The sequence below is a fragment of the Lacerta agilis genome, chromosome 16 (genome assembly GCF_009819535.1).
Source record: "Lacerta agilis isolate rLacAgi1 chromosome 16, rLacAgi1.pri, whole genome shotgun sequence".
Lineage (NCBI taxonomy): Eukaryota > Metazoa > Chordata > Lepidosauria > Squamata > Lacertidae > Lacerta > Lacerta agilis.
Genome location: NC_046327.1, coordinates 33,385,113 through 33,406,835, shown reverse-complemented (window position 1 = coordinate 33,406,835; position 21,723 = coordinate 33,385,113). Strand labels below are relative to the sequence as shown.

General features: G+C 44.5%; 1 protein-coding gene across 2 annotated transcripts in view; it reads left to right on the top strand.

Moving 5' to 3' along the window:
- CC2D1A (coiled-coil and C2 domain containing 1A) overlaps positions 1 to 21,723 on the top strand; it is a 46,006-nt gene that overhangs the window by 4,281 nt on the left and 20,002 nt on the right. For both annotated transcript variants that reach the window (XM_033174076.1, XM_033174077.1), the window contains exons 3-18: positions 2,911 to 3,043; positions 3,897 to 4,006; positions 4,847 to 4,921; positions 5,428 to 5,565; positions 6,352 to 6,724; positions 7,920 to 8,044; positions 8,364 to 8,436; positions 10,260 to 10,376; positions 11,897 to 12,027; positions 13,220 to 13,292; positions 14,127 to 14,242; positions 16,773 to 16,917; positions 18,116 to 18,288; positions 19,959 to 20,081; positions 20,361 to 20,419; positions 21,606 to 21,722. In XM_033174076.1, the coding sequence (XP_033029967.1) occupies positions 2,911 to 3,043; positions 3,897 to 4,006; positions 4,847 to 4,921; positions 5,428 to 5,565; positions 6,352 to 6,724; positions 7,920 to 8,044; positions 8,364 to 8,436; positions 10,260 to 10,376; positions 11,897 to 12,027; positions 13,220 to 13,292; positions 14,127 to 14,242; positions 16,773 to 16,917; positions 18,116 to 18,288; positions 19,959 to 20,081; positions 20,361 to 20,419; positions 21,606 to 21,722 (2,081 nt within the window). The remainder of the gene's footprint in view (positions 1 to 2,910; positions 3,044 to 3,896; positions 4,007 to 4,846; positions 4,922 to 5,427; positions 5,566 to 6,351; positions 6,725 to 7,919; positions 8,045 to 8,363; positions 8,437 to 10,259; positions 10,377 to 11,896; positions 12,028 to 13,219; positions 13,293 to 14,126; positions 14,243 to 16,772; positions 16,918 to 18,115; positions 18,289 to 19,958; positions 20,082 to 20,360; positions 20,420 to 21,605; position 21,723) is intronic.

Sequence of the window (21,723 nt, the reverse complement as noted above, 5' to 3'; positions counted from 1 at the left end):
GGCGAAGCACCGGTTGGCGGAGGTTTCAGAAGCAGCCCGGACGTTTTCGCCGCCGCCGCCCCAAAGCAGCTCTACTTCATCCTGTCGGCGACCATCACCGCCCTCCCGTCACGGCGACGCCTGGCCCGCCTGCTCCACCCTCCGCGCGGCCACTTTGAAAAGGATTCCGCCCGACAGGGGCCGCTCAGAACAAGGTCCGCTCCAATCACCGCCGCCACCTCCCACCGCCTTTATTATCCCGACTCTTTTCTCTCTCTCTCTCTCTCGATAACTCGCAAAGCCCAGCTCCTTCTTCTCCCCGCCCTAACGCCACCCTCATTGGCACGTTCCCCTCAAACAGGAATAGGCATCCCGGCGGCTCATTGGCCGGATGAAGCATCGCTCTCCCGTGCCCGCCTCCCGCCTTCATCCTCAGTGGCTACCTTGGCGGTAAGGCCCCGGCTCCGAGCCTATGCGCCAAGGCGGGCGATCTGTCCTGCCAATCGGCACGCCGAGGTGGTAAAAGCTCAGCCCTCCCCACACGCTTATTGGTGTGAAGAAGTCGCTTCCTCTCTCTGGGAGTGGTCAAGGTGGACATCAATCTTGGGTCTGTCCTCGGGAACCCCGAGAGGGCTGAGAAAGACCGCCCAGCTGTTCAACGTTGATGCGGATTATTCATGGTTTTTTTGGCCCTTTTTTTTTTGCCGATAACCATTTAATTATTATTGAAAGGGCATTGAAAGGGGGCATGCTGGAGCCGCGGGAGACCTGTCAGAGAGCCGCATGCGGCTCCGGAGCCGCAGGTTGCTTACCCCCGCCCTAGTGGAAGGGAACAAGCACTTGCCTAGGGCACCAGGCTCCTGAGCAACAAGTAAAAATTGTGATGCAATGAAAGTTATGTTAATAGATCAAGTAAAACATTAGGACAATTTAAATGTTAGAAACCCCCCAATAATATAGTAGCCAGTAGAGTAGCATCAATTCTGATAGTAAAAACAACATATAATTCTGTCAGTAGACTCATAATGTCATTTATGTTCCAACTTTTGTTGCAATAAGTATCCATACAATATGCTCACATATTATTGCTTAATAATATTTAAGGCAGAAGTCTCTGTTCTACGCTGCAAGAGGTAGTTAAAGGAATCTGTATCTGTATTTTTTAGAAAAGCTAAAGGGGTTGCAAAACACATATCTTCTTTGAGGTGAGCTTCAGAAGCACCCACACCCCCGTATTGTATCCAAGCTTGACATAATTTCTCTGGCATCTCTAGATGCACATTATTCAGGCAGGTTTGTGTGGTCACTTCTGTGGTTATGAAGGAACACCACTCTTGTTACAGAGAAATGAAACTCTAGAAGTTCCATTGGGGCAAGATTTCATCTCACGTTCCATCTATTGCCATTGGATACCCTGCTGCAGGGTTATACATGCAGGCAGTATTTTACCAGAAAGGCAGTTTGTCCACCATAATTAGTCTTCTCTGTAACTCACAGTTAAAGGAGGCATAACATATAGAATAAGAACATACGTTTAAAGAAGATCGGAAAACATTTATTGAATATATGGAAAATAATTCAGTGTACAGCTGAAAACGCTGGCAGCATTAAGATAAATTCAACAGTGTAAATAAGTTTTGATGGATGCAGTAATGGAAAACCGATTGGTATAGTTTTTGTAAAATATACAGGGATATAAGATATGTAAAATGAACTATGGAAAGAGAAGAAGGGAAGTCATTGATAACTTAAGTATGTAAAATGTTTATTTGAAATTATAAAAGAGAAAATTTAATTAAAAATTATATATATATATTTAAAACTAAAGCGTGTATGTACACCGGGGGGGGGGGGAGAAGGCATACCCTGTTGGGAATGCTCCAGGGAATGCCTGGGCATTGATGAGGCACAATGTGATTGTGAATAAAAAATGTGTCCCAGAAAGCACTGCAAGATGGAAGGAATCTGTGGCTGGTGCTCAGGGGTGGCTTGGCAGACAAATCAATGGACAAATCAATGTTGTGAGAGTTCCCACATGGTATAAAGTTTGAAACATGCTGCACGGGGTCATTTCCTGTTATGGCTGTCATTGATATTTCATAAGAAAATGAAAGAATTAGAATGTAATTAATATTTCTTTCTTTGTTTTTTTTAAATCAAAGAACAGTCACCAAAATAAAAAACACACAAGCTATATACGTACGTACGTACCTCTGCCCAATGCTGCAGCTGAAAAGATTCCCGGGGTGGCTTACATGTACAGTGGTACCTCAGTTTAAGAACGATTTGGTTTACAAACTCCGCAAAATCGGAAATAGTGTCTTGGTTTGCAAACTTTACCTCGGTCTAAGAATGGTGGAAGGGCACCAGCGGCGGGAGGCCTCATTAGGGAAAATGTGCCTCGGTTTAAGAACAGTTTTGGTTTAAGAACGGGCTTCCGGAACGGATTAAGTTCGTAAACCAAGGTACCACTGTAATCAATTTTAAAAGACAATCCAAAAAACAAAAGGAAAAAGGCTGAGGAAAATTGTCATCCCCAGCTTGGATGGAGGCTAATGCTGGTACTTAAACACGCACACAAGCAGTGTGTCTGCTAATACAGTGATTAGTTTACAACAGCAGCAGCAGCAACAACAACAATTTATTATTTATCCCCAGCCACTCTGGGCGGCTCGCAACAGAATATTAAAAACACGATAAAAGATCAAACAGTAAAAACTTCCCTAAACAGAGCTGCTTTCAGATGTCTTCTAAAAGTCAGATAGTTGTTTATTTCCTTGACATCTGACGGGAGGGCGTTCCACAAGGTGGGCGCCACTACCGAGAAGGCCCTCTGACATCAGTATCAACAAATATTATCTATAAAGCATGAACATCACAAAGTAAGTCTACAGCAATCTTCATGACAAAATTGTACCTCATTTCCTGTAGATGGCTTTGCTGTTGGATTTTTCACCCGAAGGCTTGATGGCCAGTGATGGGGAGGATGATCACGAACTGGAGGCTGAATTCCTGACCATTGTTGGAGGCCAGCCAGATCCAAAACGGAAACCAAATGGTAAAAGTAAGTGGTTGCCAGGCCTTTGTAGTGTTGCCTGTTGCTTAAGAAAGTGACTTGAGCGCTATGGAGTGTGTGTTTCTGTGTGTATGGGGTGCATCTTGAGCCCATGGGACCTTTCCAGATTCCAAGACACATCTGTCACCCAACTCTGCAATAAATGGGGAGGCTGCCTATAATAAGTCCTTCCCTTCCTCTTTATCTCTGTGGTTTCTTTGAACTCTTGAAATATCCTGAATTTCCCACCCCTCCAATTAGATATTATAGACAGCTCTTAAGGCTGCACAAATTTCCCACTTAGTCCCCAGCTTTATGCTGCTGAGCAGTGATTGTTTTGGGCTACAGTACTAGGAGCTTTGTACTACTTTCCTGGGGTAACTGTCAAGAAGAGTTGGCCACCTGATACTTCAATGGCGATGCCACAGTTCACCTTAGACTTGGCTGCCGCCACCTTTGACCTCTCCCCACATCAGCATGTACCCCAGTCATGTATCTTAGGGCCTCAGTACAAGTGAGGGCACCCCTTCTTACCCACCCACCCCATTCATACTCTACTCATGGCCTTGCCAAAGGCCTCCTTTATCATTTTGAAGCAAAGCCAGTAGACACGTCCAACTACTCCGAAGTGCTTGATGAAAGAATCAATTGAAGACTTGCAAGTTTCAAAGAACTAGAATCTTTCCCTCTGAGTACTCCTTTTCCCTGGTCTTCGGATGGCTCTGTTGTTTATTTAATTGTTATTTTTCTCCGCTAAGCATTTGCAGTTGTTTCAAAACCTGTTCTGAAATCCCTTTTGGACCAATCTTGAGTTGATTTTGTGACATGTGATAATGGCCCGTTGTTTGCTTTCTCTCTCTAGCTCCTTTGCCAATGGAAGCTATTGAAAGAATGGCCGCTTTCTGCATGAAGGACCTCGACGAAGAGGATGGGGTAGAAGAGGAAGATTTGGAAGATGACGACGAACTCTTGGTAAAAATTTCCTTGGAGCCTCGTAGGGGAAGGAGGTGGTTGGAGGCTGACAGTGGAATTAATGTGGATAGAGAAGGGAATTGCCAAAGTGGCGAGGCAGGAGCAGGCTCAGGCGGATCCTCTGAGAAGAAGGGGAAAGCCTGCTAAATAGAGAACAGGAGGTTGTTTGGGGCACATGGAGGAGAATTATAGAAAGCATATAGGCATTAATGAGAGAGGAGACAAAAGTGGCTTGTGGGTGCAGGAAAGACAGTTTCAGTTGGTATTATGGATCGGAAGTAAAGGGGTCAATTGGATGTTCTGGGAAAGATGTGCGGGAGAGGAACTAGGGATGGTACCAGGGCCGTCTTTAGCAGATGCGGCGCTGGGGTGCAAATATCCGCCCAGTGCCCCAAATTACCATGGATAGTGTTGGGGTGGCCATAGCAGCGCACTGCCAGCCATGGGGGGGGGAGCAACACTCCCCCATGCCGCTGCAGGAGAGCGATCCCCACAGAGGCTTGGGAGTGAAGTTGTGCCCCTCCCAAGCCTCCTCGGGAGGGAAGCTGCACGCCCGCCAGCCTTATGGTTGGTGGGGCGCAGCTGGTGGGCATACAGGGAAAGGGGAGGCCGTCAGCAAAGCTGTGCAGCTCCCCCACTCTCTGGGGTGCCCCTGAGAGGCCGGTGCCCTGGCGCGATGCACCACTAAGCCCTATAGGAAAGACGGCTCTGGATGGTACAGTTCAGGGTGGATGGAAAGGGGAAAGATGGGGGCAGATAAAGCTTTGCTTCAGATTTTGTCACTTTCCTTGAAGACTACAAAATTTGAATGTATTAGCAATAATGTTATTTTCTATGTAGGCTGAACTCAATGAAGTCCTTGAGGAAGATGCTGAAACCAAGGATGCTCCAACACTTTTTCCTGCTCCTGCTAAGGTGCGAACCTCCCTTCTGGCTTGGGTTTCTTCCTCTTTTCTTCTTGTTGGGCACTTTTTAAATTGCAGATGATACTGATGTTGGAGAATTTCATTCTTTCCCTTGCACTTGTTAGCTCTAGTTGATAATCCACAGGCCAGTAGCCAGTTTTGCAGTATTGCTTGTTTGGGTCCTTCCAGCTCTCATGTATCTCATAAAACAAAAAAAACTCTCGCGATTGCTAAGAACGTGTGTAGTAGCTAAAGGAAGAGCTGTGATCTGGGCAGTCTCCTGTTCAAATGTTGCTTTAGTCATGAACCTGCTGGTTGTTCGCACTAGGGGAGTGGGGGGAGGGAGCTAACCTGTGGCCCCCCAGAAGTTACTGGACTGCAACTCCTATATTTCTTTGTTTAATGCAATTTATTAATTTTATAATAAAATAAAAATAAATTCAGAAGTGGACAAGTGTGGGGATTGGGTTTGTTTTTTCCCTGAGGGAAAAATGGTCTTGTTTTATGCTTTCCCAGACAAATAATACCCCTGCTGATTCCAGCAGCACGGAATCCGTTTTGCTAGAAAGACTGGCCATGTACAAAGCTGCAGCTGCTAATGCAAAGCAAGCCAACGAAAGCTCCAAAGTGCGTCGCTATGAAAGGGGGATCAAGGTAAGCCACCAGATATTCACCAAAATATAATTTTGAAATTTGACGATCGGATCTTCTAGTTTATGTATGAAAAATTTAAGAAACTGAATTTTTAAATACTGTATTTACTCAAGTCTAATGCACACCTTTTTTTTGCCAAATGATGCTGCAAAAATGGGTGTGCATTAGATTCAATGGCACATTAGACTCGAGTAAATACGCACCTCACTACCAGCTCATGCTAACCGGCATTGAGGTGCAGGGTCCTTTAAACCTCTCCATTGAGGGGCGCACAGCCACACACCCCTCAATGGAGAGGTTTAAAGGACCCTGCATCTTGCTGCTGATTTGCGCTAGCAAGGGGAGAGATGAAAGTAATCTCAGAGCCTGCTCTTGATCTCTAAAAGAGAGATCTGCACCAGCCCTTACCATTAGGGTGCAAGGAAAGAGTTACAGCCTTGGCAGTCGTAGGAGGCAGCAGTACCAAACATGAGGAGACCTTGTGTCTGATTAGATGAACAAGGATGTTAAAAAAATGGAAAGGTGTGAGCAAGAGTTTGAAGTCTTGAAGGTAGGAGCAACGGTGTGGTGGATGTGAACAGTTAAAGGAAGCCAGTGGGAATTTCTTATAAATTTCTCTAATGGGACAAATGGAGGCTTCAGAGCGATGTGGGGAAATAATGCTTTGGTACGGGTGAAATACATGATTTCTTGGGGGGTGGGACACACCTCTGGAGGCATTCTCAACTAGCTTGTGTTTTCAGTTTCTGAAACATGCATGTAACACAACATACATTCTTCCCTCAGACTCTGGAAAACTTGTTGACCTCTGTGAAGAAGGGCAAAAAGATTGACGAAGATGAAATTCCTCCACCAGTTTCTACAGGAAAGGTCACAAATTCCCAGCAGCAGGGCTCTCCTTTGGAGACTGCTCCAGCATCACAGGCGCCCTCCGCCTCGGATGAAACGACAATTGTTGCCAATCACCTTCCTCCAGAGTCGACTCCTGCAGCTCCTGAGCAGCCACCTTCTCAAGCACTGCCTCTACCTGAACTGTCCCCCAAGCTGCCACCGCCAGTACTTCCAAAACCAAAGATTTCTCCAGCTCCTCCTGTGTCACTTAGATCCCCAGAGGCTCCACAAGAAAAATCTGCCGCTGTGGCACCTTCCCCTTCTTTGGGTTAGTACTAAATGCAAATGTGCAGCATAACAAAGACCAAGAGAGAGATGTTGTGATGGGTGATTGGGGTGGCTGTGGAAACCCAGCCAGATGGGTGGGGAATGAATGAATAAATAAATAAATATTACAATAAACACATTTCACCATGGGTTAAAGGAGGGTTTGCCAAGTGGTCCAGCAACATCTGGAGGGCTATGGGGTCCCCACCTCTGGGTTAAAGCCATGTTTAGCCTTGACTTGTTTTTCAGAACTGTCTTTAGACTGCTAGTCAAGTAGGTGTCACAAATAGGACTTAAACAGGGGCCCTAGGTTCAGATTCTTACGGTGCTCATTGGATGAGTTTTGACACTCTACTGTCTTTCAACCCATCTTTCACGTCAGAGAACTCAATAGGAATGGGCTTTGTGATTTCTAACAAGAAATCACAAACTGAATCAAAACCAATTGATGTACTAGAGAAAATGGAAAAAATGGAAAAAGTTATTTTCTTTAAAAATATACAAATATGTAATGTTGGTTCTTTCTTTGCCCTTCCCCAATGAATAGGAGCTATCCTTTTAATTTTCTTGCTCTAGTTAGCTGTGTTTTGGCTGGTACAATTTAGTTTCAACGCTTTAAAAAGTGGTGTCACCACTTCCAGTCGCTTTGGGTTGGGTTGGGTGGAGAGGAGTGACATGAGTGAAAAGAAAACCCCATGCTAATACGTCATGGTTAATGACTGTATTTCTTCTTTATGCCATTGGATGCTGTAACCAGCCCTGTGACCTAAAGGTGAAGGTCAGGATAGAAATTTTAATTATAGATACATTAATTAAAACCCTATTTAGGCAACCTGTGCCCCAAACGTAATGGCAAGGATGCCAAGAGTCCTTCAGTTTGTTGCATGCACTCACATCACTTACATTTTGCCTTGTGTTTCTCTTAACACCTGATCCTCGTGGCAAGTTGCTTTTGAAACTGATGGGAACCTCAAAAGCAGTTTGCGTAATGCCGTGTGGGGTGGGGGACTTTAAAAGAAAAAAGAACCTCACAGGGACACACAGCCCAAGTTGTTCTCTGGAACGCTTTAACAGGGATGTGCAACAGCATGTTCCACATCTCTGTCTTGCTAGTAGTGATCTCTGTTAGCCGCTCCGGGAGCCTTTTTGACTGCAGAACACACTCAAAATGCTTTGCAAAATCTGCTTCTCCTCAGATTCCAAAAGCTCCAGTACACAGGTGCTGCTGCAAGCCAGACAGCGGGAATACAAGCTGGCTGCTCTGCGAGCTAAACAGGAAGGCAGCATTGAAATGGCTACTAAGTACTACCGCATAGCCAAGGTAAGCACACTTCTGCAGCAAGACACAGGTCCTTTTTGCGAGACGTCAGGAAAAACAGTGCTTCGTGGGGAGAATGATCGTCACCAAAGTTGCTATCTCTTTCTGCAGACCCTCCAAGTGTCCCTATTTTCCAGGGACATTCCTGATTTAGAGAAGCTGTCCTGATTTCTGATTTGATCCCAGAATATCTGGCTTTTCCTTGGGATGTTCCTATTTTCATTGGAAAAATGTTGGAGGGTATGGAGTTATCCGACCCCAGAGCCGTCCAAATCCTGTATAGGGAATTTATACAAGTAACTTTTATATTAATGTTTTTCAGAGCCTTGACCCTGTTTTAGCATCTGTGGGTAAAGGAGAGGCGGTGGATCTCAGTCATCTGCCTCCACCTCCAGGTAAGAATAGTTGGGTGTTCCGAATTGTGTCCCTTGTGCATGAGCTTTGGTTCTCTCCATATCATTTGCTACCAAACTTCCTTGTACAGATATAGCACACCAGTTGTGCTTCTAGTAAAAAGCAGATGGAAGTGCATTGATTAATTCCGTAATACGAAATAACTAGCTAATCCAAGATGTAATCCTAGTTATATTTTATGAGCTGAAACTCTTGAATCAGATGTTTCCTGTCTTCCCAACTTGAAACACATGCCATTACCAAAATTCTAGAATAATCTTTGAGGGACAGTCACTCCTGATTCAGGTAACTAACAAGACTTCTGCTAATAATAATAATAATAATTTTATTTAAACCCCGCCCATCTCACTGGGTTTCCCCAGCCACTCTGAGCTGCTTACAGTACATATAAAACATAATGAAACATCACACATTAAAAGATGGCAAGGTGGTAAAATGGCAATGGCAGCGACAACCCCAATTGAGCCCCCATTCAAGGTTACTAACACTCTTAGGTGCAAAGGCAGGGGTAGGCAACCTAAGGCCTGGGGCCAGATCCAGCCCATTCGCCTTCTAAATCCGGCCCGTGGACGGTCCAGTAATCGGCATGTTTTTACATGAGTAGAATGTGTGCTTTTATTTAAAATGCATCTGGGTTATTTGTGGGGCCTGCCTGGTGTTTTTACAGGAGTAGAATGTGTGTTTTTATTTAAAATGCATCTCTGGGTTATTTGTGAGGCATAAGAATTCGTTAATCCCCCCCCCCCAAAAAAATAGTCTGGCCCACCACATGGTCTGAGGGACGGTGGACTGGCCCACGGCTGAAAAAGGTTGCTGACCCCTGTGCAAAGGGAAAGGTGATGCAGCCAGTACTGGCTTCACAGTCTTCAGGAAGCCAGATTCTTCCAAGGATCCTCTCAGGCTGAAGCCTTGTGTACACTACCTTGGAGTGTCTCAATGAATTTAGTAGGACTTGTTTCTTAATAGACATGCACAGGAATAAGCTGTAAGTGCTTTATTTGTACTATTCTACTCACAAAGCTAAACACGAAGAGCTAAGGCATGTTGGTTGTCCTCCAGAATGATCACTGTCTAGTCATATGAAGGGAGACTGAGACTGTTTAAAAAGGATGGAATCTCACATTTGCTTATGTTGGTGCAAAGTTCCATCCCAGATCATTGCAAGTTTTTGGCTAGGAAAGTGTACATCCTTGGTCCAACGACTGTCAGGAACAAGATGGATTCCGCTTGTTCTAAATGTTTGATCTGCGTCTTAATCTTGTTACTTTTTTGTTTCGTGTGGGGGGAGGACATTCCAACATACAAGAAAACCTTTGTATGGTGTCTGCTCAGTGGTGAGACTTGCCCTTTCTTGTATGCAGAGAAAGGGAGACAAAATCCCTGAGATTCGCTCACAGCTCAGGCCTACCCTGCCTTTGGATTGAATGATCCCCAAGGTGGCTTGCAATCGTTTGCAGTAATACGCACACTACTTGTACATAAACCACAACCCCTTGCTACTCAACAGCTCTTGGTCTCCTGGCTGGCAGCAGGGGCCTGGGTGTTTTTCTCTTCTGCTCTGAACCCTCAGGGCAAAGTGCATAGGAGCAGGGGCATTGCAAACATTTGGTTTTAATAGCTCAGCACTCCATGGGTTTTTGGGGCAGGGTGGTGGTAGAACATAGAAGTGTTATATTGAAGTGCCCCTGCTGAAAGACTCATTGACATGGATTGAGGAGCTGCTGGTTTCAGTAGGGAAGGGCGCTGCCAGCCTTTTGTGAATTGACTTATTGTCATGCAACTGCTAGCTGTTTTACTTCCACAGATCAGCTGCCCAAGGAGATGTTGTCCCCAAGTGTTCCACAGTCGCCTGTAGCTACAGCAACAACACCTCTTTCACAGGCTGCAACCCCACTGGCAGCAGGAGTCTCAAGTCCAGGAGGTAGGAACCCAGTAAGGCTTTCTTGCTTCTAGTGTGCCCTGAGAATATTGCTTCGCTGTGCAGAGCCTGCAGCTCAGCTTCTTGTAGTGTAGGCGTTCTGCATCTTTTTTCTTTGGGGCTTTGCTTGCTAGTTTTTCTGTAGGTGGAAAAAGTTTTCTTGGGGTGCAGCCTGCACCCTGTAGTAGGCCTGGCCTCTTATGTCACTTGCCTCGTTCTGCTGAGTTAATAGATCTGATTCCCTAGAATTTTATAGGACTGTGTGCATGAAGAATTTAGGTATTTTCCTGATCTGATTTAGTGTTTATTTTACTTGTATTTAATAAAGCTTTAAAATTGAAACTGCCAAGTTTGTCTAGTATTTATTTGCAGCTGGCATCTGTTCACTGTTGCTAATGAACTTCTGAAAGGTATTTTTTTGGGGGGCAGAAAAATAGAAAACTGCAAAAAGATAATCTGCCTTGTATCTCTGACCCCCAAATTCAAAGAATAGTTTTCCTCAAGGCCATCTTTTTAACAAGTATGTCATGTATGGATACTGTCTTAAGCATATTTTTGACAGACTGAAGATGATTGATAAGTGCTCTTACAAGTCTAATAAAGGACCCAGGAGACTTTTGATCTTGACCCAACATTGAAGTTTTAAATGAACATAGTGCTTTATGTCTAGTGTAGTGGTTTTCAATCTCCTCCCCCCTCCCCTGACCTTTAGAAAATTGCTTAGGGCCTCACCAGACCACCTAATAAAGTATTTTGGTTCCACAAATGAACAAAAAACTACAACTCATATTTTAACAGCCATAAGCTAACTTTTCTAAGATGATGGTTGTGCTTCTGGTTTAATGATAAAGAAAAATAGTACCAGCATCATAATTAAAAAGAGTGCCGTATAATGGAAAATCATAGGCTTTTAGTCAGGCCACTGTGAAGAACTTCTTTGACTGGTTAAATTTTAGGGAAAAATTAGAGTGTTGTATTCTGAAAATCCAGTGTCTTGTCATCCTGGTTTATGTATTTGGTCTTGGTGAAAATAAAGGCCCAGGTCCCTCTCAGGAAAAAAAAATAAAGTCAGGTGCAGAGCCATGTACAGATATTATGGGCTATTGTGCAGCATACCTTCTGAATGGAACTTAGACCAGTTTGAGAACTTTGGTTCTAAAGAAGGCAAGATTGGTTTGGAGAGGAGTATGGGCATATTGTCATTTTTGTTTGATCTTCAAAACAGTGTCATAAATAAGAGGAGAAACCATTCATCTTTCCACCCAGGCAGAACGAGAAGCAGTAATTCCTATCCTAAACTCCCAGGAATATGAATTTAGCTAGTCAGGCACTGACGTCAACTGCTTGGGATATTCTGCAGCTTCCTTTCCTCAAGCAACATTTGTCCATGCCTGTGATGCTGAAGGGATAGGGTAAACTTTCAAGGCACTAACCTTGGTTTAGATGAGCCACGCACCCCTTCCTAGTCTCACTTTCGTGCATGCAAGAATGGACTGACATAGAATTGCCTGCTTTGTTTCCAGATGTGCCCCCGCCGCCTCGAGATATTATGGAGGCACTGCAGCAGAGGATGGACAGATACAAGACAGCAGCAGCCCAGGCCAAGAGCAAAGGAGATGACAGGAAGGCTAGGATGCACGAGCGAATTGTGAAGGTGAGGGACCTGTTTCCTTTCGCTTTTGCTCGCTAGCTTTCCTGCTCAAAGGTTACATAGCACAGATCTTGTGGCAATACTTGCGAGGAGCAAATAGAGAAAAAGCAATTTGCTCCCCGCTGCAGCATAACTGGGTTTGTGGTGGCTGGAATATGCTAATAAGTATTTTCCTCTTGCCGCCTATTGAACGGATACAGAATCGTGATGATTTTTGCTGAAAATCATAGTTTCCGGGTGTAGAAACTGAATTAAAATTTTGATTCTGTTTATTTTGATATTCGGAAATATGTGATCGATATCGAGCGTTTGCATCACACGTACCACTTGTGTAGCTCTCTGGGGGAAATTACTGGCCCTGAGAAATCCTCAAGGATCAACCCCCACAGCAGTCGTAGGTCTCAACATTTTCTTCCCACTCGTTCTGCTTTTAGTTCACTATAAATTGGGGAGTCTGCTTTCCCATCCTCAGCTAGCAGTATGTGCTAATGTCATCTTGGTATTATTGCCCCTGTCTGGTGCAGCAAAAGGTTTAAAACCCTTTAACACCCAGTCATTTTGTTTTGTTTTTAAATGGTTTTATATATTTTATTGTATACGTGGTGTTGTACACAGCCCTGATATTTATGAGAGGGCAGTATATAAATATTTTGATTGATTGATTAAAGCAGGCCAGACTAGAGCCAAAGCTGTGCTTGGTTTCAGCCTTGAAGCTAGTTTTCACTTCTCTGAAGCTCTCCTTGTGCTCCTATCTAATTTAGCTCAAGAACAGGATTCCTGCTTCACTATAAGCCCTTTGTTAATTTCATCAGTAGATTAAAAACTTACAGCAGCTCAACAATGCAGTCTCTGCTTCGCTTTAAAATGAGCAACACTCTTGTAAAATCTGTAGGACTTGGAGATAAAAGTGTTAAAACCCAAGTAGCACTAAAAGAACAGTTCAGAATGAGCTAAGTTAAAAAATAGAAATTCAAATGCAGGGCAAGAGATATCAAAAGATGAACTGATTCTGCTTACAACTCCAGAAGCAGCAAGCTGGTATGAGCCTAGGATCTGGGTGGTTCTAGGATGCATACTCTCATACCCTGTTTTTCGCTGCAACTATCCCAAGAAAAGTAGCTTTACCCACCCTTTTCTAGAAAGACCATGCTCCCAAATTAGGGATTTCAGCTTCTGTTTTTGTTTCTCTCCTCAGCAATATCAAGAGGCCATCAGAGCTCACAAGGCAGGAAAACCTGTTGAGTTTGGTGACCTACCTGTTCCCCCAGGTATGTAACTTGCAATCTTGTTATTGGTAGTTGGGGATGCAAGGATGCATCTGGCAAATGCTGCCCTCTTGTGGCAACATCATGTGAGGTTACCCCAAAGTAACTCCATCTAAATCAGCCATGGCCAAACTTGGCCCTCCAGAAGTTTTTGGACTACATCTCCCATAATCCCTAGCTAACAGGACCAGTGGTCAGGGACGATGGGAATTGTAGTCCCAAAACAGCTGGAGGGCCAAGTTTGGTCATGCCTGATCTAAATAGATGGCTCTTCTGAGTTTTCTTCTTTGTTTCCATCACACAGGGAAATCTTGGGCATTTTAAGAAGCCCTGCCAACAGATGCCCACACCACAACTTCCGCTAGCACAAGAGGGCTCCCAACCCCAACTCATGCACTCCCTGCATCTCCCCAAATTGGCTCTGGGGAGTTGGGAAAACCACCAAAACAGCATGTAGAAGGAGGAGAGGTCATTTCAAGCTGTATCTTTACAGCCGTGGGCTAGAAATGTGTTTAATTTTTAAAGAACTGGTCTCAGATCCCGAAGAAGCTGACTTCTTCACTCAGTACCAAATTCTTTGCTTACACACACACTTCTGGGTGCCATGGATCCATGCTCAGGCTATGGATGTGTTTATTAAATAGGCAAGCTGTGAGACTGAGAAGGTGTGGGGAACTTTTGGCCCTCCAGATGTTGCTGAACTACATCTCCCATCAACCCCAGCAAGCATGCCCAATGCCCAGGATGATGGGAATTGTAATTCAGCAACCTCTGGTATATGCAGACATTTAGCAGTAGCTTTCGCCTTCTAATCAGTCACTGTGCCATCTTTGGCAGGGTTCCCTCCAATCCAAGGAATGGAATCTTCCGCAGATCAAAGCTTTGTGGGGATCCTTGAAACAGCCATGAAACTAGCCAATGAGGAGGATGAAGATGCCGAGGAGGAAAAAAAGGTTGGGTTGTGTGCTAGTCAAAGTCTTGAATGAATTTGTGGGGGAGCATTCAAATTTGTATGCCTTGGTCATAGGTTAGACTAGAATACCCCACCACCCAACATCACACCACCCCCAGGGGAACTGTTGGAATATAATGCAGTTTGGGAGTAGCCAGAAACTACTATTTCTTCTCAAGACATCTCTCTTTGAGGGGCGGGGGAAGGATTTTGTAGGCCTGTTCTAGTTTGCTTTCATTTCAAAATGTACCGTATTTTTCGCTCCATAGGGTGCACCGGACCATAGGGTGCACCTCATTTTTAGAGGAGGAAACCCAGATTATTATTTTTTCTGGTTTTCCTCTAAAAGCCCTGTTTTTTTTTGAGGATCAGTTAAAAGTTTAGCAACTTTTTTTCGCAAAGGGAAAAACCCTGTTTTTTTGAGGATCAGCTAAAAGTTTTGCAGCTTTTTTGCAAAGGGGGAAAAGCAAAGAGGAAAAGCCCCATTTTTATGGGGTTCAACTCACATTTCTGCAGCTTCTAAAGGAAAGGGAGCCTTTTCTACAGTTTCCAGATAGATAATCTAATCATCCAGTCACATGTCTCTGGGGAAACAAACAACCTCCCTCTGCAGCACATTCAACAATGGAGGGCGGGGCTGAAAGGGTGCCGGGGACTCTTATCTCTCTCCCGATCTCTTGCTGATCAGCTGCTGAGCGGGGTCCTTTCAACACCCCCTTTTCTCTTTGCAAAATAAAAAGCATGATCCTCTTTTGGCCCCTGGGCAATTCAGCTCCAGGGACCACCATTCGCTCCATAAGACGCACAGATATTTCCCCTTACTTTTTAGGAGGAAAAAAGTGTGTCTTATGGAGTGAAAAATACGGTATGTACAGGTACATACCACTTAATCAGGTTATCGAAGAAGGCTTACAACAATCTACAACAAATTTTGGCTTGGCTTAAAAGCTGCCCAGATTTGTGAATGACCTTGAGTCTTTATCTCCTCTCCTGCTCATACTAGGCTTTTTCAGGAGGTGCCAGCAGTGCCTTGCTGCTTCAGCCCCATCTCCTTCAAATGGAGGAAAGCGACCTTCCTGCTGGATGCTTGGGAATGACAGGAGTACATTCCCAAGCAGGGAAGGGCACTGGTTGCAAGCAAGTGGATGGCTGGAACCTTGATAAAAACAATCTTAAAACCATAGATTCTAAAGCCAGCCCATGAGGCAAAGTGTGAGATAGCTACTCCACAACCAGATCCAAAGAAAGTCCCGAGTAGGAAGGCCTTGCTAAATTGTCTAAAATCTGGGATAAGAGTCAACCCAGGTGGGCATCTCTAGGGAGGGGTTTCTAAAGTAAGGAATCTTCTAAAGTAACAGAAAAGACCCCTGGATTTTACTAGCATAGTTCTGTTCCTCCACCAGTGAAGGGACACAAAGGAGGACACTTCCTCATATCCCCCCCCCCAATGTTTGATGCCACGGTGATGCTGAGCTCAGTTTTTGCTCATGTTGATCTAATTCAGTTTGGCAAGTAGAAGAGTGGCAGGTGGCAGCCTTAGCTTAAGCTGTAATGCATCATATTGTACCTACAAGACCAGATTCATTCAGCAGAATTGTTGTCTTCCTATACTGGCCTGTGGCAGTTGACACAGGTATAACAAGAGAGGATCAGAAAATATTCCTCTGTGCCACAGGCGCGGCAAGGACCTCAGTTGTCAGAAATTGGAAAAAAGAATTCGTGCCAACAAAAATGGAATGGCAGGATAAATTATTAAACTTTATCGAATTGGATAGATTAACAGAGGCAATTAGGGGACTCCCCAGACAATAATTTTAAAAAGAATGGGGGAAATGTAAAGCATACTTTACAAAACAGTGCCCTAAATACACATCTGGACTTGTTTTCATTACTGTCTGCAGGAGACTTTGTGGGGGGTTTTTATAAGTCATAATTTGATAAATCATAATAATAACTCATAAAGGAAACAGTTTATAAGAAGTAAACAAGGAGGCCATGTACAGGATAAAGGAAGTCTTTAATTTGTCGTTTATTTTATGTTACGTTTATTTTATGTTAGGTTTATGACTAATGGTGGAGGATTTAGTTACAGTGGTACCTTGGGTTACGTACGCTTCGGGTTACGAACTCCACTAACTCGGAAGCGCAACCTGACGCGCGCACGATTTGCACATGCGCAGAGCGTTTTCCGGGGGTTTTCCGGTCTGCACATGCACAGAACGAATTGTTTGGGTTACGTCCTTTTTCGGGTTATGTACTGTAACCCGGAATGAATTAAGTACATAACCCGGGGTACCACTGTATTTGAGTTGTGGTGGGTTTATGTTGTAAATAAATAAATTTAAATAATGTTAAAAAGGGGTTGGGGGGAGAACCTGTACTGGCAACAGCATTGCTTTTAAGTGCTGGTCGTGCAGTCAAGGTTTTAAGATTGAATGCTATGTCACGAACAGAGTTTGGACTTCTCCAACTGCCTTCATATCCCGTGTGATTCCCTGTGTGTCAGGTTGGTCCTTTGTTGTATTTTTCAGCCTGACCACCCAAACCAGCCTGCATCATCCAAACCAGCCAGCTCACCGCAGCCTAAGCTGCCACCCCAGCCAGGCTCACGAGTGGCCCCTGCAGCTCCAAAGGCAACGGGGGCAGGAAAAAGTGCCTCAAAGGTCAACACGAAAGGTACCCCCGCTTTTATTTATTGGTTTACCTTTCGTTCATAATATAAACATGCTTTATAATATAAAATAGTGGCTTATGATGTGAGGAGACTTGATACAAAACAGAAGAGAGGCAATGAGGGAAGAGGAAAATAAGTAAATTCATGTTGCAGCCTGAATATCAGCGACAGGAGACAATTTTTCAGAGAAGCTTGGTGTGGTGGTGTCTAGGCTGATGGGGAAAAGTTTTTGATTCTGTGGTGTCCCTTTTCGCTTTTTATTGTAAAGTGCCACAAGTACAGGGTAGTGTTTCATGAATAAAATTACTCATTTTGTAGACACACTAATCCTAGATACACAAACGGTTTAAGCATTGGGAGGGGTTCTTAGTGCTTAGTTCGGCCACCCTTATAAAGCAGCTTCTCCATCTTGGCAATTCGGTCTGTACAGCAGCTCTTGGTATCTAAACCAAGCCACAGTTTGCAAGTGATTTGGTCACTCTTCAGACATATAGAGTGTTTTTAAAATTAGCAGTGTCAGGGATTTTTTCAGTATCAGGCATTTGAGCTCCTTGGGTGGCATTGATTCCTGTTGGTCCAGATTGCAGGCCAGACAACAACAGAATCTCTGTTGGTGGCACATTCCACGTTCCTGATTTATGCAAAAATCCCTGAGCTGATCGGTGCCTCTTTTATTGAGGTACTTTGTTTTTCCCAATCTCCACTTTCCCCTGAATTTTACAGCCCAAAAGTCACTGCCATGTGGGTAGGACTTTGCAATGACCACCTAACATGAGATTGAGAAGCTTGGGCTCTATTCCTTGGAATGTTTTCTCTGCAACAGCCCCAGTGGAAGCAAACAGCTCCTCTCTTTTTTGCTATTTTGGATTCCAACCCAACAGGAGAAAGACCATTTCTTAACTGGTATAATGTAGCATTCATTATTGGCTGCTCTTGGAGAAAAGATAATGGCTGTTTTTTATTATTATTTCTAAGGCTGCCTAGACTCATTATAGGCTCTGCATTTATTGCTGTCTCCTGAGCAAACATGCTTTTCATGTTACCGGCATGCTACTTGTAAAAAGTGACTGCTTTGCTTTTGCACAGACATATGTTGGTGTACTGAAATAAGATTTGCACCCTTGCCCATTTGAGACCTCCTTATTGTCTGTTTAGAAGAGACTTTGAAGCATGCCTGGTGGGTCTCCTTTCTCCCCGCAGCTCAACAGCAGCTGACTTTCCTGGAAACCCGGAAGAAGCAGCTGATGCAGGCAGCTCTCAGAGCAAAGCAGCAGAATGACATTGAGGGAGCCAAGATGTTCTTGCGTCAAGCCAAGGGTCTGGACCCCATGATTGAAGCATCGCAGAGTGGGCTCCCGGTCGACATAACAAAGGCAATCATATTCTCTCTTTCTCTCTGGTTGGGAAATATCTTGAAGTGCTGTCCAAGAGTTGTGTTGGACTCAAAGCTCATGAAGTGCATGAATGTTGTTTTTCGGTCACTTTGTCCCAGTTCTGGAACCTGGGTTCTGAGCCAGAGAGACATATTTTTAAAAATAAAAATAAATCTGGTCTCATCTGTGGAGCGCTGGAACAAAAACCTTGCCCTGATGCTTTCAATCTTTTGCATTCCTCAGTGTCTGTATTCTGAGCATAATGGGATTTGACAAATACGTGGAAAATAAGTGGTTCTGTTTAGCTATCATATCTAATATCTGTGTTCAGAGGGAGTACACCTCTTGAGTACATTATCCTGGGGAAATAGCAGGGAAGTGGGGGGACTGTTGCCTTCATGCATTGCTTGGTATTTTCCCAGAGGCATCATACCAGGCAGAAAATTTACTAGGCGGACCCTTGTTCTGATCCAGCAGACTGACTGTTTGGTCTGTGTCCAAGGAAAACCTGCTCTAATGCCCCTTCTTGAACCCACTAGTGTGGGGCAAAATAATTTTTCGGTCATCCCATTTGACTTACAGTAGTGCTGTTGCCGAATGAGGGCCAGTTAAGGCTATACCTTTAAGCTTGGCATGGGACACTTCATTATTAATTAATTAAATTTGATAGTTGCTTTATCTTACCCAAGGGAACCTGAAGCAACTTACAATCAACCAAACACAATAAGCCCCACATAGTAGTATTCAAACCAAGAGGAAAAAAGAAATACATTAAAAACATCCCACCCACTTCTAGAAGGCCAGTTAGTTAAAAGCCTAAGGCCTGGCTATAGAGGAAAGTTTTTTTTGTTTTGTTTTTTGTTTTTGCCTTTTGCTGGAAGATATATAATGATGGCAGCAGCAGTGCTGTCAAGTATCCCGTTTTCCCCGGGATTCTCCCTTATTTCAAGCAGTTTCCTGCTGCTCTCCCTTATTTTTTATTTCCCTTAAACCTTCCCGTTTTTAATGGAAGCAGCTCCTCCCCTGCTGGCCAGGGACTGGGTGGGAAGACCTCGCCTACTTGGAGAGAAATGCCTCGGCCCCCAAAGCAGGGAGTCGTTTCCCATGCTTACAGGGGGGTGTATTCCTCCCCCTGCATCAGCCCCTATCCGTTGCCGCCGAGCCCCTCAGCCGGCCAATAGGGTTAGCTGGCGGGCGGAGCCTGGCTGCCTTTGAGCAGCTGCTGCTTCCTGTCCTGTTTTGATGGGATCAGACAAGAAGACGATGGGGCTCCATCGCGTGGAGCACATGGCTGCCCTCCTCTTTGCTGGCTGCCCTCCTCTTTGCTCCGCTCCGAGGCCGCTTGGAGTTTACATTGCTGCTCCGCCCACTTTTGCTTCTGGCTCCGCCCACCACTGACATGTGACTGCCCCCGGGATAGGTGAGACTGCTGATCCCTTGTTTTCAAATCCAAAACTTAACAGCTATGGGCAGCAGGCAAGCCTCCCATTTCAGACCACACAGTTTTGGATCAGGAGCTCCCTTTGTGGGAAACTCAGGTGTGTTTGACGGGCAGAGGGTCACTCTGTGCTGATTTGTGTTTTCTGCATGGAGGTGACCCTGCCCTTTTGGTTGTGGTTCATTCTGGTACTAACTCCCCCCGCCCCCAAATACACACTTTCTCCCTTCAGGTGCCTCAAGCCCCTGTGAACAAGGAGGACTTCACACTTGCGCAGCGTCGCGGAGCCAACATCTCCCCAGAAACGGCTGCCCAATACATGGAGCTTGTGAAAATTATGAGGCAGCAGCATGAGGTAAGTGGGGGCACAGACAAGCTTCCTGCAGCTATCCGAGTATTAAGTAAATGATGAGCAATGGATGGGCTACATTAAGAAAGATGCAAGTGGCTTCTGGGTTCCTTGAGAAGAGAGTCTGCATACTCTGGCCATATAAGGGCTGACGCTTGCTTATTAAGGGGTGGAATTTAAGGCATTTGACTGCAAAGGTGCATGACCCATGGGAGGGAGCCAGGATCATTCATTCCTGCCTGCTCCTGATGTGACTCCCTCCTTTTCCTTTCTTTTTTGTTCCAGATGTGTGCGAGTTTCTCCAAGCAGTTCACCCATTTAGGAAACATCGCAGAAACTACCAAGTAAGTGTGATGGCAACTGATCAATACCCTTCCCATTCCTCTGCTCTCTCTGCTAAATCTGTGGCCTGTGTTGGCCAGGAATGCCCTCTTCGCAGCAGGTGCTCCTTAGATAATAATAATAATAATAATAATAATAATAATAATAATAATAATAATAATAATAATAATAATAATAATAATTAATAAATATTTATTTATTTATGCCCCACCCATCTGGCTGGGTTTCCCCAGCCACTCTGGGCGGCTTCCAACAAAATATTAAAATACAATAGTCTGTTAAACATTAAAAGCTTCCCTAAACAGGGCTGCCTTCAGATGTCTTCTAAAAGTCTGGTAGTTGTTTTTCTGTTTGACATCTGGTGGGAAGGCGTTCCACAAGGTGGGTGCCACTACCGAGAAGGCCCTCTGCCTGGTTTCCCTGTATCTTCTGCATCATCTGTTCTGCAGCTGGGCTGAGGCAAGTCACTGAATAGGTTCATTTGTGTTTTAAAACAAGCAAAAGGATTCCCAAAGCAAGTGATGGGAATGCATTGAATGGGGGGGGGGGGAATAAAGGTCGCAAGTAGAACAAGCTTTCATGATTTATATTTAAGGTTACATGCAGTTCTTCCTTCAGGGAATATAGACTGTCTGCCACATGCTGCTCCTCTTAAAGTCCATTTCCACACATCACTTTTATAGTATGACATTTTTGCTGATTGCTACGTTGCTCAGTTCATAGCGTAATTTGTTTTTGCTACTGCCTAATGAAATCCATAACCAGCACTCCAGTGCAAAGCTAGCTGTTCTGCATGTGCATGGAATGTTCTATTTTTCTGACCCTGTTCTCAAAACATAGCTTGTTCCCAGACATCTGTGTGTGCTGCCAGTCAGTTACGGTTGGAGGGCTTCCAGTTTTGGCTGTTTTCTGAAAATACTGCTTCTGTTTGCTAGCATCCAAGTTAACTCTTTTGTGCTCAATTCTTTGGGCTGTTGCTTAACCAAGATCCCAGCTTTATCAGAATTCTCATTGGCTGAAGCTTTCCAACACATCCTGTCTACTCCAACTATTTCTTCAGGCATAACAAAGTTCTCATAGCTCTTCTTTTATGGCTCAAAGTTATCTACAATGCGCTAAGAAAACTTATTTAAACTCTGCGAATCACCCTGTAAACTAAGTTGACTGTTTTGGTCTGCCCCTCTCCAGATTTGAGAAGATGGCTGAAGACTGCAAAAAGAACATGGAGATCTTAAAGCAAGCCCACGCCAAGGGGTTCCCACTGCCCAAATATCATTATGAGCAGCGGACTTTCAGTGTGGTCAAG